Source organism: Fundulus heteroclitus, unplaced genomic scaffold, assembly GCF_011125445.2.
Source record: "Fundulus heteroclitus isolate FHET01 unplaced genomic scaffold, MU-UCD_Fhet_4.1 scaffold_54, whole genome shotgun sequence".
NCBI lineage: Eukaryota > Metazoa > Chordata > Actinopteri > Cyprinodontiformes > Fundulidae > Fundulus > Fundulus heteroclitus.
The window spans coordinates 1,231,425-1,248,545 of NW_023396967.1; the positions used below are offsets into that span (position 1 = coordinate 1,231,425).

Here is a 17,121-nt window from a genome sequence, read left to right on the forward strand (position 1 = left end):
GTGAGAGTGTCAGGCATTGGAGAATGAAATTTATGTGGACTGAGTGGAGGAGGATATGGGACATAATAGATCAAAGGGAGCAGTGAATGGCAAAAAAAATGCTGTTTCAGTTTACAAACAGAATGATCAATAGGGAAGTGCTGAGAAAGTCAGAGGCTGGTGTAATGATGGAAATGCACAGAAATACTCTTTGAAATACTAATATATAAATTTGCATGTTTTTTTCATAATTTATTATAGAGCTATATACTGAAATTAAAACATTTCAGTCTCTCTAAAACAGCGCAGGGAGTTAAACGTCTGGCATCATCCGCGAATGTCTCTGTCATCCTACGTCAATCACATCCTATTTGGAAACCTTAAACTTTTGCCTGAATGGATTTGGCTCATCGTTTTCTGTGTAATGCTGTACCTTAAGAAGCAGTCAGACCTTTTCAACTTTTTTTTTATATTTTGTCGTGTTACAACTTCAAACATTAGTGTAGATGGAGGGGATATAGTGGAGCGAGGATGATCAGCCAAAATGCAGAGATCCACAGGTCAGACGATATGTCAGGTATTGGTGCTGCACTCCACATTTGTGGCCTTTCTGGAAGAAGAGCAAAAGAAAGCCTTTGTTAAAAGATATTACATTTACACAGCAAACATTTAGAAGAATGTGCTCTAGTCAGAGACTGAGATTCTCATTACGGACAGGGACGCTGATCAGTTGATGAGAAGATGGCTAGAGCTAAAAACAGGCCAATATGAGAAGGAAACATTAGTTTGCTAAACTCTTGAGGCTGTGGCAGAGGTTCACCTTCCAACAGGATAACAATAGCTCTACTGCTATATAGATATAGATTGTTGATCATGATCGTATATATCAAGTCCTGCACAAACTAAGACCGCAAAAAGCAATAAAAAAAAAGTTTTCAAAAATGGCTGTGACTAACTTTAATCCATCTAAAATGTTCTTGAAATCTAACAAAATCAGAACCTTTTTCTCATGATTTGTCCTGATGAACCCGAACACACACACACACACACACCACACACAGAAGTTCGTTAAGAGAGTTTATTGAAGGTTTTGGTTTAGTGGAGGAAGAGAACCACAGTCAATACCGGGATGGAGCTGGTGAGTGGAGAGTGCTGGAGAGCTGTGGGTGCTGCACTGAGAACCAACAGCACAGCAGAGAGAGTTCTCGCAGGTGCAGGGGGCTGCTGTTGAACCAGAGGTGCAGCAGAGAAGGTTCTTTGGCCGTGGGGCTGCAGAACAACCAGGAGAGCAGCAGGAGAGAGAGAGTCCTTGAACACAGGGGCTGCAGCAGATCCAACTGTGCGGCTGAGAGAGTTCTTGGAGATGCAGGGGCTGCAGATGGACTAGGAGCGCAGCTGAAAGATCACCTGGAGCACAGGAACGCTGGATCAACAGCAGTGCAGGGAGAACCCATGGAGGTGCAGACAGGCGCGGGAAACTCTGGCTTGTCAGACTAGGGAGAGTTGACGCTCAGCCAAATGTGGGAAAATCTCTGACTGAGGTGCAACAGAAGATTGAAGACGGACCGGCGGAGAAGAGCTGACTGTGGAGGGTTTAAGTAGCGAGGCTCGCAGGTGAAAACAGTCCAGGATGATTAGTGGCGGAACAGGTGCAGATGATTAGTGGAGTGGAGACAGAGCTGGGCGGGAGAAGGAAGGTGCTGGAAAGGCTCAGGGTGCAGCAGGATGAATTGCACCCTGACACTTTTTAATGACTTAGTTTACAAAGAATTGACAGCAAGAGTTCTACTACAGTTTTTAGTTATTTTTTCTTAAACCAACGATGAGATTGCTTTGACTTTTTTGGCAAGTTATACATTTATTTTCATAGTGCTCTTTTCCCATCTCCTTTGCTCCTCTTAACTTCAAAGGTGATATGGCCAATATATTATATCATGATTTCTGTTTTGTTTTAGTTTTTTGAACAGTTTTTACGGTGACATCACAGTCAAGCTTTTAACCTGATTCCCCTATGATAAAACATAGCTCTACCGTAGAAAGAAGTTTTAGCTTCTGGGCAAAACAACGTCGTTGAACATAGATCTGCCTTTTTAGCCAAACACTTTGAAGCATTTGTTGGGAATTGGCATATATAGATAACCTGAGGTCAATGGAATTAAATAGCAAGTCTTGTATTAAAATGAAATAAATAAAAATATGCAACCTTCTTAATTTAGAAGGTTTAATTATTCGAAGTTCTCATTGTTATTGAAGAACCATTTTTCTTCATTTCCCAGCTTTTTTCTGTTTTTTTTTTTCTTACTTTTCCTCCTAGTCCATATCCTTAACATTTTATATAACGGCACTCCAGATGCTGCCCCTGCCCTGCGCCCATCCTTTCTGTCTTTCGTCCCTACGTAACAAATGAGGGACCTCCTCCAGCTGGACAGAAGTAGGTCTCAGGGGGAGCTGGGAGGTAGCAAAGGGTGAGCAGGGACGAGATAGATCTGGCCAGCGAAGATACAGTCTGATGGATGGCCAACAAATGGAGCGAGAAGAGTGAGGAATGAAAAAAAGAGAGAGACAGAGGGATGATTGGGAACTATTATTCCATTTCCCTCTTGTCTGGCTTCTTCATGATGAAGGCCATTATTCACACACAGAGTATAGCTAACTCTACAGCTCACAGTCTCCCCTCCCCTTTTTTTTTTGTCCTACTTTGTCTGAGTTCACCTTCTCTGCCTGTTTCTCTCAATGCCATTCATTACATTTTCATTATATAGTGTACAGGTAAATCTCCACAAATGTAAATCATTTGACATTTAAAATGCAATCACTGGCATTTGCATTGGGTTTGGCAGGTTATACACTGCATTACCAGAACTATTTACTCGTCTGCCATGTAAACCTGAGTGGCATCCCATCCTTAATCCGTGGGGGTTTAATATGATGTTAGCTGATAGGTTAAACTCTTCTGGGAAGAGAATTAAAAAATACGTTCCATTTTGGGGTTGACACGTTTCAAAAATTCAAAAAGAAATCACTTTGTTTGGCTAACTTTGCTCAGCCACGACACATTAAGGACATAACCTACTGGTTTCCAGTTAAAAGGCAACTCTTTCCCCCTCTTTACTTAATTTAATCATCCTGAGGAGAATCCAATTCCACGTCTCTCGAGCTAATGATGGGGCTCAGCTGTAAATTTTCTGAAACCGACGTGCTCAGAAATATGTGTGTAATTGGACAACAAGCATGCTGGAGTGGAGAAGCTTAGGTGTTTTTCAATTAAGGCCAATAAAGCAGATCACACTTGGTTGACCAGCCTTAGTACTTGATGGCTTATTACCAGAATAGGTCGTTGAAGCTGCTTATTAAAAAAATATACAGCACTTACTGAATCAACTTGTGTCTGTTGAAAATTGAGATGTGAGGCTTTTCTGCAAGCTGACCATTCTGTTATCGACGCGGAAGCAGCAGAGAGGGCGTTTAGTGTTTGGCCGCAAAAGTGTGTGCATGTTGCATTTGTGCATATGACATTTCCGCATACTTAATCTCATTAAATACAGTCAGTTATTGAGCGAAACAGTTGGCAGCCGCTTAGCGCTTCTCCCATTGACAATAAGCCAAAGTCTTTTGTAGAGTCAGCTCAGCCAGAACATAATTGAATGAATTAGATATGTGAGTAAGTCACTATAAAGGCGAGCTGAGGGGACGGGATGACGGTTGTGTTTTCTGGCCTTATGAGCGAGTTGTAACGTCTCGATATCCAAATTAATTCCTGGCACAAGGGACACACGGAGAAGAGCCGGCGTTAACTTCAAACCCATGTAAGCGTGTGATAAACGAACACAAGAAATGACGAAAAGGCAAAAAAGCTAGCGCTGTCAGCCGAAAATCATAAGAGAAAGACCGCAAGATAATTATGAGAAGTGGTTTTTGTTATACAGTGTTCCTCTTAATCAGGGGCTGTGAGGTGAAAACAAGCTGCTAATTCAAATCTAACTCAACATCTGTTTGCCTGTTTATGCCCAAAAGCTTTCAAACCTTAAGCTTAGCAGTGGATAAAGCTGCATGCAGGCTAATTGTGTAAGATGAAATGTGTTTTGCACAACACAAAATTAGTTCCTTCCAATATTTTAAACACGTAAGTCAATATAAAACACTTTCTTTTGCTTTGTTTGAGCTAAAAAAACAACAACATGGCTTCAATCTACTTAATTCCTGTCTGTGGTTTATAGACCGAAGGGAATAATTTAGTTGGAAATTGTGCTATTTTAATACAACTTTCCATCCTGTTTCAACGCAGTGAGAAACTCCTGTATGCCGAAGTAAGCTAAAGCAAATGTCTGGTGTTCATCTGAAAAGATCAGTGTTTCTATTCTCGTTCTGTACATGAAAACTGAAATAAACATACGCATGAAGTTCTACACAGTACAATGACTGATAAAAAGGACCTTGTTATTCTGTGTTTCAGCTTCATCCAGGTGAAGCCTTCACCGTCTATCACACCAGTCCTACACTGTCCTGTCTGTCCAAACCTGTGGTGCTGTGGACTCAGCAGGATGTCTGCAAGTGGCTGAAGAAACACTGTCCTCACAACTACCTGACCTACGTAGAGGCCTTCTCCCACCACGCCATCACAGGTGCCGCGCACAACAGAAAGATGCATGCACACTTTGAATTTTCTTTACGACTAAGATTAGTTGTAGCTGCGGCAGGCTAGGGTCGCTACGAGATTCTCATGGCATGAAAACCTTGAGAAACAAAGGCTGCCGTTTGATCAAATTACTTTTATTTCAAGCAGAAAGCTAAAGAATTTTCCTACAGCAGCAAACATGAAAAGTATTTATGTTTAAATATTACCCTAATGGTATTTAGAAACAAGAGTTAATCAAAAATAATAAAAAAAAACTTTGTGATGGTTTCAAGGCAATCTTGCATGTTATGTACCCTTTTTGCTTTCCTGCTCTTTATAGAAAAACACAAGTATATCAAACTGATATTAGATGAAACTTGCCAGCTGTGGTTCCTAGCTTTGTCTTATTAACGAGTGGCGCTCCTTTATTTCTAACACTACAAAGGTCTGTATTTTTACAGCACAGTGCACAGCAGCTGATAGGGTATCCTCCATATTTGTGAAATTCGAATGGTTTTGAGATCATTCAAAAACGTGCAGTTATCAAATTTCATAATAACAATGATGTGCACAGGTTACAAGCTTTATCTTCCATTCCTACGTTTAATAGTGTTGTCTCCCACACTGTAGGCTTTATCTTTAACTTCCACCCACAAGCTGCTGATCTTTGTCAGAGGAATGGAGACAGCGTAATCAGAGCAGCAAAGATCCAGGAGGAAAAAAAAACTAAGATGTTTGGCTTCAGGGACAAGCAGATATATATAATTTCTTTCTTTTTCTTTTTTTTTTTGCATGATGTACAGTAACATGGCTCCATCAAACAAGTTCTTTTCAAATGAATAGGAATGGCAAGGTGAGATGGCAGAATCAATTATTTTGGCCATTTACTTAATATGAACCACTAATTCATCTCATTTGTTGCTTGTCTTCTCAAATTTGTTCCAAATATTAAATGAAACCACCCAGATTAGTTTAACATTTTTGCCCTTGGGTATTCATATTTCCAGATGAATATTACTTTTGAGGGTTCCTTTGAAGAAAATTGTCTTAGGCATTGCTCCTTGACCTTTTTTATTTTCAAAATACAGTCTAGATGTACTAAGGCATAGCAAATGAATGCATTAAAATGCTAATAAGCTTCACACGGATATTATTTTTAGGTTCTGCAGCTTAGCTTTTTCAGGTCGAAAGGGATTTAAACTAAAAAATCTCAGGCAAAAAAAAAGAGATTTAAAGACTTTATTGAGAGGTGACTAGAAGGGTAAAGCCTATTTTAGGCAAAGGACTGGATGGCTGCAGAAAAAAAACAGAGCTATAATTGTGCATTTGTTAAAAATCGTTTTAAAGCAAATGCAGCCCCGTTTACATGCAAAAACACACACCAGGAGACACATAGATTCTAAATGTATACACATTTCTTCACATGATGTACTCCCGAACCTTGACCGGCCAAATGGCATTTCAGGGCTGCAGAGAGAACAGATTGCTGAATGGTGCCGTAGGGTCAGGCACCACTCAAGCTACATTTGCATGTAGGCACTCGGGCATTTGAGAAGACACGTGCTGTATGTACACATTGGCTTTAGGGTTGACAGGCTTCCACTAACAAAACTACAGCTACATGGATGTGATTATTTTATTTTTAATGTGATGTGTTCTGCAGTGCCAGTGCCATTTCATTTTACTGCAGTTACAAGCCAATGTTTTTTTTTTTCCTATGCTAATTTGCTGAATGTGTTCTTGTTGTCGAGTCATGACACAATTACACCCATAAGCGTGCTACATAAAACCGCCAGCCTTTTGTGAACGATATTAGCTGCTCCGTACTGGATTCTGTGTCTGTACCACATTAGACCAGTGACCCAAAAGTACGTGTATCTATTTCAGCCTCTTTGTTAGGCCACCGTTACAGTGGAACAAGCTGCCCGAGGACACCAGTGGAGTTACTAGCATTGATTGCGTTTACATTTGTATGTCTATTACTTAAAAAAAAAATCAATGAAATCATCTTGCTTTGTTTGTGCTCATATCAGCAGAAAAGTATATTTTATTAATCCTACTGTTGTCGGTTGTGAAGTTCGCCGGACTGTGTGTGTAATGTGATCTTAGCTTGGTTCTGCCACATGGTACATTTATAATGTTTATTTATGCAGCCTGCATTCGCTTATTACAGGTTAATTATTTCTGCAGTATTTTTTTTTTTACTGCTAAGTATAAAAATTGCGGTAAACAACGTAGTCACTGTAATGTGCAGGGATTTCCTCATCATATAGTCAAGGCTTAGCTATTAATATATTTTATTAAAGTCTAAATTCACTCTAAAAATATCAGTCTACCACAATCTCTTTTTTTTTCTGCTTATCTTTTTTCCAAAAGGCAGAGCAGGGAAATGTCTAATAATATCCATGCAAATTGGAATGGAGACCACGTGTTAGTTTTGCATTAAAAAATAAATTTGAGGCTGTAGCCCCCCCAGACTTGTCATTAACCACCTCTGATATAAGAAAGCTTGAAAATAAATCTATATTTTATAAAGATCGCATAATGTTGAAAAGTACCACTGTTAATTCAAGTGCACTGAGCGTAAAAAAAACCCTTAAAGGTGCATAGCCACATTATTTGACTTTTTTTTTTTAAATGTATATGTCAGTAGCTCAGTCTGGTTGCATACAAAGTTTTTATGAAAGATTATCACGTCCTGCTAGCATATTAATTGTTATTTTGGTGCTTTATGCTTTGATTTTACTCAATTTGTTAGTAAATAAAGCCTTTCGTGTTTATGTACACTTACGGAAGTATGTACCCTGCATGCGCAGCAGGGGGTCAAACAAGGAACCGTCTAACAGCTATTAGTAACTCCCAGCAAAACAATAAAGACTGTTCTAAGATCTAGTAAAAAAAATAAAATAAATGATTCCAAGAGGGACAAGACCGCAGAGTTGACTGACGTGAGTATATGTTCTGATATGAAGCTCTTAAAGTTGCTGTAGATCGGTTTATTTAATTAATAACCTTTGGTCTTTGATCACACCGAGCTGCCATTTTACTGCGAGGCATTGCAGAGGGTCAGGCTCGGTACGACGTTATTTAATTTTGATTTATTAATTAAGCAAACTGGCATTATGATAGTTCTGCGATACTGTCGCTAGATGGCACCACCTATGTTTATATCTGCTAATCGTGCCCTGTGTGGGGGCTATATTTATCCACAAAAAGGACCATCAAAACATTATCAGGGTGGAGGCTTAGTCTATATAACCTTATTTTATCATGATCAGCAGTTTTTGGTCTTTATTTAAGAATATAATGTGGTTATATACCTTTCTAAGAACTACTTGTGGTTTTTTTTTAAGGCAACTAACGATTATTTTTATAGAATAACAGAGAAAATACACAAAAAGAGCTGCTACTTAGGTGTTCTGTTACAATAATATTAGGTAATAAATAATGTGCTTCAAATAAAGAAGTTTATGTTGACAAGATTTTAAGTCAATCATTTAATAGTCTTAAAATCTCGTCAACATAAGCTTCTTGATTGTCTTGATCATTTAATAGTCAATGTTGTCTATTTGAACAGCGATTTAACACAACTGCTGTGCAGCACAGAACATTTTGGGATGATCATAATTTCCTCCTGCTCTCTCAACAGCAACAGCAGGGGTTCTTAACCATCTCAGAACCTGGTGCTGGTCCATTCTGTGCGCTCATAACAGTCAGCACCAGCACACCTCCGCGTTTGTTCTTGTTTCTCCCTCATTAAAATGTATAAAACTTCTGCGGTTGTTTTGGGGGAAATTCAACAACTCTGCTAACGTCAAGAGAGTTTCTAAAGCTTGATGCAAGTAAACGCGCGTCATGATCGGATGATATGATTTTTCAGCCCATATGAACGGTGCTTTCGGAATACATTCTTTCCTTTTAATCCGAACGCATTTCAATCCAAAAAGGGAATGTTGCGCATGTAAACAAGCTCCTGTCATTAACCAGCTAACAAGCTAAGAGCCACATTACCAACTACCAGACTGACGTTAAGGCGGCACCCTGAAGCACAACTTTGGCCACGCTGGACTCCCGCTGTTGAACATCTTACCCTGCTGTTGAGCTCTCATTGCCCTCATCAATGACTCCATGTTGTTTCAGCTACTGTATCATGACTGTGGTGATCCCGTGCCATGTCAAATCTCGCATGTTACTTTTGCTTTTTTTGTGAAGCGCATTATGCTCCCTATCTTTTGAGGACTTATTTCGAGCCGTGTTCTCTGTGTCTTTATTAGTAGAATCTGCAACAAAAAAGCAGTATTTGAAAATGCCGCCTCCGCCTCCCTGCATTCAACTCGCTCTGCAGCTAGTCGGGGTTGACGACGCTCTGCAGGTGGGGTAAACGGCTCCACGACATGGCGTGTCATGCATCAATCGCACGACACAACGAATCGATGACGAAATCCGTTGCCAACGCTTTTAATTGTTGATCGATTTTTTTTTTTTTTTTTTTTATCGATTCGTCGTTGTGGCCCTAGTATGTTACAAATTCAATGATGGCACAGTTGATTTTGTTAAAAGGTTTTATTTCTTGACATGGGAGTTTTTTACCCCACTAAATAAATTTACTCAAATTAAAGATTGAAACATTCAACGTTATTCTGTGCGGAGTTATACTACTACAATAAAATAAATAATATTTAAAAATGTATTATGCACCTTTTCCCAGACTTCCAATAATAGTGGAGAATATGGTAAGTCCACATTTGGAGCAATAACCTGTGAAACTGGACCCTTTTGCCATATTTTTTCATTTTTTACCAACTTTTTTGCTACAAAATGCAGCTGCACACATACCGTACCACAACATACCTGCCAAGAGAGGGCTGTCACCAAAACTCACAGACCGGGCAAGGAGAGCATTAATCAAAGAGGCGGTGCAGAGACCAAAAGTAACAGTAAAGGAGCTGCAGAGCTCCACAGCGGAGACTGGAGAATCAGTCCATAGGACCACAATAGAGCTGGGCTTTATGGAAGAGTGGCCAGAAAAGGCCATTACTGTTAAAACAACAAGGTATGTTTAGATGTTGCTAAAAGTGGCTGCATGTGGTCAGAAAAGACTAACATTTAACTTTTAAGCCACCAAGCAAACGCTATGTCTGGTGCAAACCCAACACATCTCATCAACCCAGGGAACACCATCCCCATAGTGAAACATGGTGGTGGCTGCATCATGCTGTAGGGATGTTTTTCAGGAGCAGGGACTGGGAAATCTGTTGGGGGAAAATGGAGGGTGCTAAATTCATGGATATTCATGAACTGCTGGACATTTCTTCCTGTTAAAGCGGGGTGGGGGGTGGGGGTTCCTCTCCACTGTCGTCACATGCTTGCTTGGTCTGAGGGATTGCTACAAATCCAACGACAATGCAGACGACTGTCAGTTGTGACTCTACGCTCTTCCAGGATGAGTGATTGCTGTTTGCCAAAGACTCGATGCAATCTGCTGCGTTTCCTTCGACAGGAAACCTTTTGACCGATCTGTCTGTATGATTTTAATGAATTTGACTTTGTAAAGTGGCTTAAGATGAGATGTATTGTGAATTTGCCCCATATAAATAACATTTAATTGAATCAAATTAAATTGAACAAAACCTGTTTCAGTCTGCCTGTGACTTGAAACTGGGATGGAGGTTTACCTTCCAGCAGGACAATGACCCGATGCATAGTGCTAAAGCAACACTAGTTTTTTTTTTTGTTTTGTTTCTTTTCATGGTGCCAAAAATCTGTGGCAACACCCCTGCATGAATGGCACAATGGGACCGTCATTAGCTCTAAGATTGAAGTGCGGTGCACTGAAATGCTCAGCGTATATATTTTGTGTGCCACGTTTCTTTTCTGCCATTGAGGATTTCTTGAGGCAGCAAAGTCAGGAAGTGTTTAGCAAAATTTATCTTTGTGGTTTAAATAAAGGTTTACAATAACCCTGAATTAGGAATGATTTGTGGTTCAGGTAGGAATGATATTCCTGTTGGAATACACATAACTTTGGTGATTTATGCACACATGCATAAAAGCTTTTAGGAATGTCATAGTTTATATTTGCCTCCAGGAAAAAAAAAAAAAAAAAACAGAAGTCCTATATATGACATTTAAACCACTTTTCTCTGTTACATAAGGAAGTCTTTACCTTTCTGCTTTTTTTTTCGATTGCTTTTCAGACCACTTTAAGAGTCATTATTGCACTAGCCAAGGTAGAATTGCTTCCCATGTGCCCAAAGACACCATTAATAAGCAATTTAGTTTGAAGCCAAATTGAGGAAAGCGATCTCCATTAAAAAAAAAAGCTTTTGTTTTTGTGTCTCTTTTCTCCCTTTGACAGCATACTTTTCCTAGCTGCAGGCTATTATTAGGAGCTGCATTAAGTCTGTCTGAAGGGAATTGATTTGAGCTCCATTCATCTGCTTTGTCTCGTTTGTACACACTTATTCACAGGGCAGAAGCAGGGGGGGGGGTTTCTGGGACACGCTGGTAGCGCTTTTGGCAAGCTCCAGAAACGACGGGGCTTTTGAGGAGGCAAGGCAAAGACGTTAATGAGTGTATACACAAGGAAACTTGTTAATTTCAGTTTGAAAAATACTAAATACATGAGCAAAATAAAACCGCCGTTGTTTAATCCTCAAGAATTTGTTAACACAGAAATTGGTTGTTAGGTTTCATTTTTCTGACGCAGCAAGAAGCTAGATGAGAATCAAATAAGTCCTTAAACATCGTGGGAATATAAAGGTATAAGCCCACCAAACAACCGTTCCCAAGTGTTCCCACATATCAGAGGTTAGTGATAGCTGGGATCTATCTCTTTTTACCGAACCGACAGGGCTGAGCTGTACGATTAAGTGTACTGTCACAATTCCACTTTTTTACTAATTAAATGATTTCTGAAGGCCGTGCATTTTATTTAGGGGTACCAGAATAAAGGAAGCCAGAGGGAAATGCACACCACAATTTTCAGATTCTTACTTGTACAAAATCTTTGGGCTGGTTTATTCCATAAAATCCCAATAAAATGCGCTAAAGCGGCTGTGTGAAAATACGAAAAAGGTTCAAGGGTCATAAATATATTTGAGGGAGGACTTTGCCTGCACAAGAGGTTTGTTAAATAAACAGATGAGGGATTTGATTGGATAGTCAGTGTTCTATTTGTCCATCCATCCATCCATTTTCTAAACCGCTTTATCCCTCATGGGGTCGCGGGGGGTGCTGGTGCCTATCTCCAACGTTCACTGGGCGAGAGGCAGGGTAGACCCTGGACAGGTCGCCAGTCTGTCGCATATTTGTCATATTTGTTGTTTCTATTTGTCATCACTCAAAAACCTGTGCCAATATACAGATGACAATAGAATATTTTTTTTACTGCGATTTTAGGATGACATCTTTTAAATTAGAAATTTCAACTAAAAACATAGATTGTGTCTGTTTGATTCCCTAACAACCTGAAATCCAAAAAGCTTTTTTGCCTTTTTTTTTTTTGTCAGTTCCAAGTGGATGGGCTTTGCATTGTTTATCATGCTTTTTCTCTAATGTGATTTGAGGCATGCTGTGTCTTTTTTTACACGTAGTGCAGAAGCACTGCCTCCAGTGGGTCTATTAGGAGATCCCTACTAACCCATACCATCAAACCCTCAAAGCTGTTTTGCCCTGTGAAGCCAATCTCATAAAATATGACTTCTGTTTCTCAGTTAAGGGAATTTACTCACATTCCATGGGCCCAGGGATCAAAGGAAACTGAAAGCTGTCTTTTGATTTATTTTATTTTTTTCTGGACCATGTGTGTTTTATCCCACTCCTGTCTTCACTGCTACTGCATTCAGACCAAATTCAAGCTTACTGGCTGCTCAGGAGAAAGAAAAAAATGCACCAGTAACTAGTTTGAGTTTTGCAGGATTTATTTTTGAAATACCTGAAATCAGAGATTGAACTGAACAGGTAGAAGAAGAGGTGGACCTCGAGAAGTAGCAAAGGATGTATAGATATGTAGATGAAGGAAATTGGAATGAATGGAATGATATAGAGAGGGAGCCACATGAGTAATGAGTCTAATTATGTTTTGGATGTCGTACAGAGCTGCTGCAGGTATGATGGATTCCTCCTCTTGCTGCACGACTGAAGGACACACTGGCTCTTGTTGCCACAGCAGTCTCTGTCCCTTTTTGCAGATACATTTTTTTGTGCCGCATACTCGGTTTTAAATTCTGTTTACACTGGGTAATGATATATTAAACGTGTGTGTCCTGAGGGTTAAATGCCAAAGAAAAAAAAGGAAAAAAAAACAGGCATAGTAATCACTCCCTGTGCCGACCTGCTTACTGTTACCAATTATAGGGCTGTAGGGCTAAGCAGTTAATGAATAGCTAGATCACTTATGTAAATTATACAGTAGGTCTGTAAGCTCAAACATAATTTATTATGTAGTGGATCATAAATGTTAAACATGAATTTTGTTTCTCTAAACAACCATGTGCAGACCTCAAAACAGCAATTTAAAGTGTAATTTCCACTTTTGTTTTCTTCGTGATTTCTGTCGCCTCTCTGTTTTAGACCTGCCGTTTTTTTTTACGACAGTATTCCAGAACGGCATGAAGGAATCTAATCCTTACTGTTGTATTGTTACTGTGGTTCTGTAAGCAGGTTGAAATAGGGTTGTCATGACCTGTGGTGCAAATCGGGTATGCGTGGACTCAAAATGAGGCTGAATGTCATGTTAACTTTAGGCTTTTAAAAATTGCATTTGATGTCTACTTGTTTTCTGAGTGAGCTGATTATATACAATGTGCGGCCTCAATGATAAAAAAACAAGAGTTGGATGCATAAATTGGAATTTGATGCATATTTTCTCTGCTCCACACAGGGTCTAAATGGAGGCTCAGGTATATATCCGCTTTCCAACTGGGGAAAAATGTCCTTTAGTGAGCTGCAGGGACACCACACATTCTTTGTAATAATCAACAAGATCTTGGCATATATGTAAGGTTAGATACGTGAAAAATAGTCTTGATAAATATAATTAAAATTATTTAAATTAGCTGGTTTACTGGTATACATTTGGCTGCTACGCATAATCTAAAACATTTCCATAGAGATGAGGTCAGACCCATTCCAGAAGCCTAATCTTAGCCTAGATCCAATTTTGGCCTGCTTTAAGGATTATTGTCGTGTTGGAATGCCCATGTCTCTTTAAGTTTTCTTTGAGCTCAGATGAAAAGGTAATATTGGTTTTGATCAGCCAGATACAACCACTGCATGTCATATACTGGAAGATGCTGAAATACCGGTGTCATTAAAAAAAAAATCACTAATGGACTGAAAAGATGCCAGTCAAGAAAGAAACACCTTCGAGTGCAAGTAAAATTGGAAGCTGCCAACATCAGTAAACCAAACGCTTCAATGTTTTCAAAAAAATCCAGGCAAAGATTGAGCTGTTTGGCCACAATAAAAAGAAAGATATTTGGAGGTGTCAGTGTTAGGCTTTCATGCCTGGGAAAATTGTCTCAAGTGTCAAGCATGGAGGTGGTAGCAGCATGCTCAGGGTCTGTTTTGCTGGCCAGGGCACTGGTGTGTTGCACAAAGCAGAAGCTGAAGGACTACATCCTAATTATTTGACTCCACGAAAAATTAAGTACAAAATAATTCAAATTTTGATATCATTGTGATACATGGAAATGATTCCAAACACGCACTGAAAATAAATGGACAAAGCTTAAATTAACTCAAACATTTTTGTTAGGAATACGATTCAAATGTCTATGCCAGAATGATTCTTGAAACTTTATGGCAACAAAAAGCTTTTTTTTTTTTGTTTTTTATGCAAGCTGTTAGGTAACATTTTTGCCAAATTTTTCTGGGGTGTATGTATATATTTGAGCCTGTATGAATAATTTTAATCCAGATTTGGTGTATGGGTTGCATAATCTGCAATAGATCCAGACATGTCCATGCTCTTCCTGTGTTCAGTGCTCATTGAAGTTGCAAACTGTATCATCTTTTCACCCTGAACAAATCATGGATGAGCTGCATCATTAAAAACCAAAAATGAATTGGACATCCATGCTGGAGATGAGGGTATGCAAACTTCTTGATAGCACTATTAAATTATTAAGAATCCACATTGACATTCAGTGCAAGGAAGGAGGGAAGGGTATACTTAAAAAAAACTGCAAGGAAAACACTTCTCTAATTCCCCAACCTCCTACTGGCAGGTCGAGCATTGCTGCGGCTGAACGGGGAGAAGCTAGAGCGGATGGGAATTGTGCAGGACTCCCTGAGGCAGGAAGTCCTCCAACAAGTCCTTCAGCTGCAGGTCAGAGAAGAGGTTCGCAACTTGCAGCTCCTTAGCCGAAGTAAGTCACCATGTAACTTGAGTTTTGTTTCATTGGGACAGGGAGCAATAAAGACAGACAAATTGTGTTGACATTGTTCAAATTGGGAGGAGGCTGTCTGGGAGCATGCACGCCTGCTGCGACATACGTGGAGTTGGACCCGCGAATGGAGTTGCTTTTGCTTTTACTGGTTGGGTCTCAGGATTTGCTGCAATGTATCTCAGTGAGAGTTTGATTAACCAGTTTTATTACCCAGCCACAAGGAAAGAAGCCCAGACGATCTCTGAAACCAGGGATTTACTTTATGTGCAATATTTCTTCCAAATGCCGCATGTGTCTTTAATCTTGTGATCACTGCAACTCGTTTTATACATAATTTAAACTCTGTAATATTGCTTTTACTCATAAGAGCAAAGCTTGTTTTTATAATTTTTCTATTCAGAGACAAGTACCAAGTTCAGGTTTTCTGTCAGTTACTGTAAATTCTAAAACTCTGACCTAAATTCAGCAGCAGCAGCATTTTAGCTTAGTACATGCTTAAAATCAGAGGAGAACAGTAGTGGTAGACCACAATGGGCATCTTGGTTTTGTATTTCTAAAAGTTTGTTTCTAGTTATTTATTGGATGCATGCTGAAAAGGCATAACTTGTTTCACAAATCCTAGAAATGCTCAACCCTGTGCTTAGTTTAGGTGTACTATTTTTTTTTTTTTTTGCTATTAATATATAATTATGAGCTGATACTGCAAACACCTCAAGTAATTCAGGTGATGTTTGCTCAGGGTTTTCCTTTCCTAAGCCTGCATGATGCTGATGCTCTTACTTTTTAGTTTCTGCATATCTGCCACTGCTTTAAGGTAACTCTTTAATGCACTAATAAAGTCTGAGAGTGCACTTCTCTGTTAAGGCTTTTTTATTTATTTATTAAAAGTCTTTTATCCACATTCAGAATTGGTCTAGAATAAATAGTTTGTGTATATAACATGAGCCATGCCCAGCATTTTTCACAATTTGCATGCAATTGTTAAAGTTTCTTAAGAAGCTTTCTGAGCTGGGACAACAGAATGTAATGACAAATATGGAGGTTTATTTAAATTCTTTTTAAGTGATTTGCCAAAGATCTAGATTGGGCAGTTTTGACTGACCTTTGATCAGCAGGTTTTTTCCCTATTTTTTGTTTTCTTTACAATTAGTGCATTGAAACTTCAAACTTCCACCATTTTTGTTTCATAAAGTAATTTTCTAAAAGCATGACGCTTTGTTGCAGTCTCTAAATTTAGTAAAAAGCAGAGAATGGTTAGGGACATAATGCTTAGAAGGACAAATGGGAATAGTATTAGAATTCCTTAATTTTCCGTTTCATTTAAAATTTTTGCCAAAGTCCAAGATTCTGCAGCATTATGTTTTTTTTTTTGTTTTTTTTTTGTCTCTTATGTCCTTTGACAAAAAAGTCAGAATTAGTCAAAATCCAAATCCCTCAGACCTCAGACAAAACTGGAGATCCATATCAGCCAGGAAACGCCTAATCTGTGCACCTTAAGTTATTTTTTGAATAAAATCTGTATCCAGTGCAATGCTCTGTGCAAAGTGAATTAATGATTAGGCGTTATTACCCTTTGTGCATATATTACATATGCCCCACACATATAGACACTTTTCTCCCCCACTTTTTAAACTATCCTACAAAATATAAGTCAAAGTATCACCTTTCCACCCACATTGATTGAGTCAGTGTGCACAAATCTCCTAATGGCACAATTCATAGTCTATGGAATGCTTTTTATGACCTTCAAATCAGCCAAGCATGTTAGACAGAATTAAACTCAAAGATGCGAAACAACTAATGGGCAAGGAGAGAGTATTAAATTCCTGTTAGACACCTCCCTTAATTGGGCAGTGCAAACGTAATTTCTCAGTTCACAAGGCTTTGACTCCGAGCTATAAGGGCGGGCTAATTAGGCGACCACATATGAAGCCTGGGTTTTCTCAACTTTGGAGTAAAATAAGAGGTGATAACGGTGTGAAAAAATATTGGGATGGAGGGTTGATGCTGATTATCCAGTTTGTTTAATGAGACAAAAAGTGAAAGGTGGTGGAGGTTAGGGTTGAATTAGGTCAAAGATTCTGCTTTAAATGTGTTAAAAAACTGTTTTACAAAGCACTTTCAATTTCATCC

General features: G+C 39.1%; 1 protein-coding gene across 1 annotated transcript in view; it reads left to right on the plus strand.

Moving 5' to 3' along the window:
* samd10b (sterile alpha motif domain containing 10b) overlaps positions 1-17,121 on the plus strand; it is a 40,501-nt gene that overhangs the window by 14,548 nt on the left and 8,832 nt on the right. Inside the window, 2 exon segments of the mRNA XM_036132766.1 lie at positions 4,433-4,601; positions 14,827-14,967. Of these exon segments, the coding sequence (XP_035988659.1) occupies positions 4,433-4,601; positions 14,827-14,967 (310 nt within the window).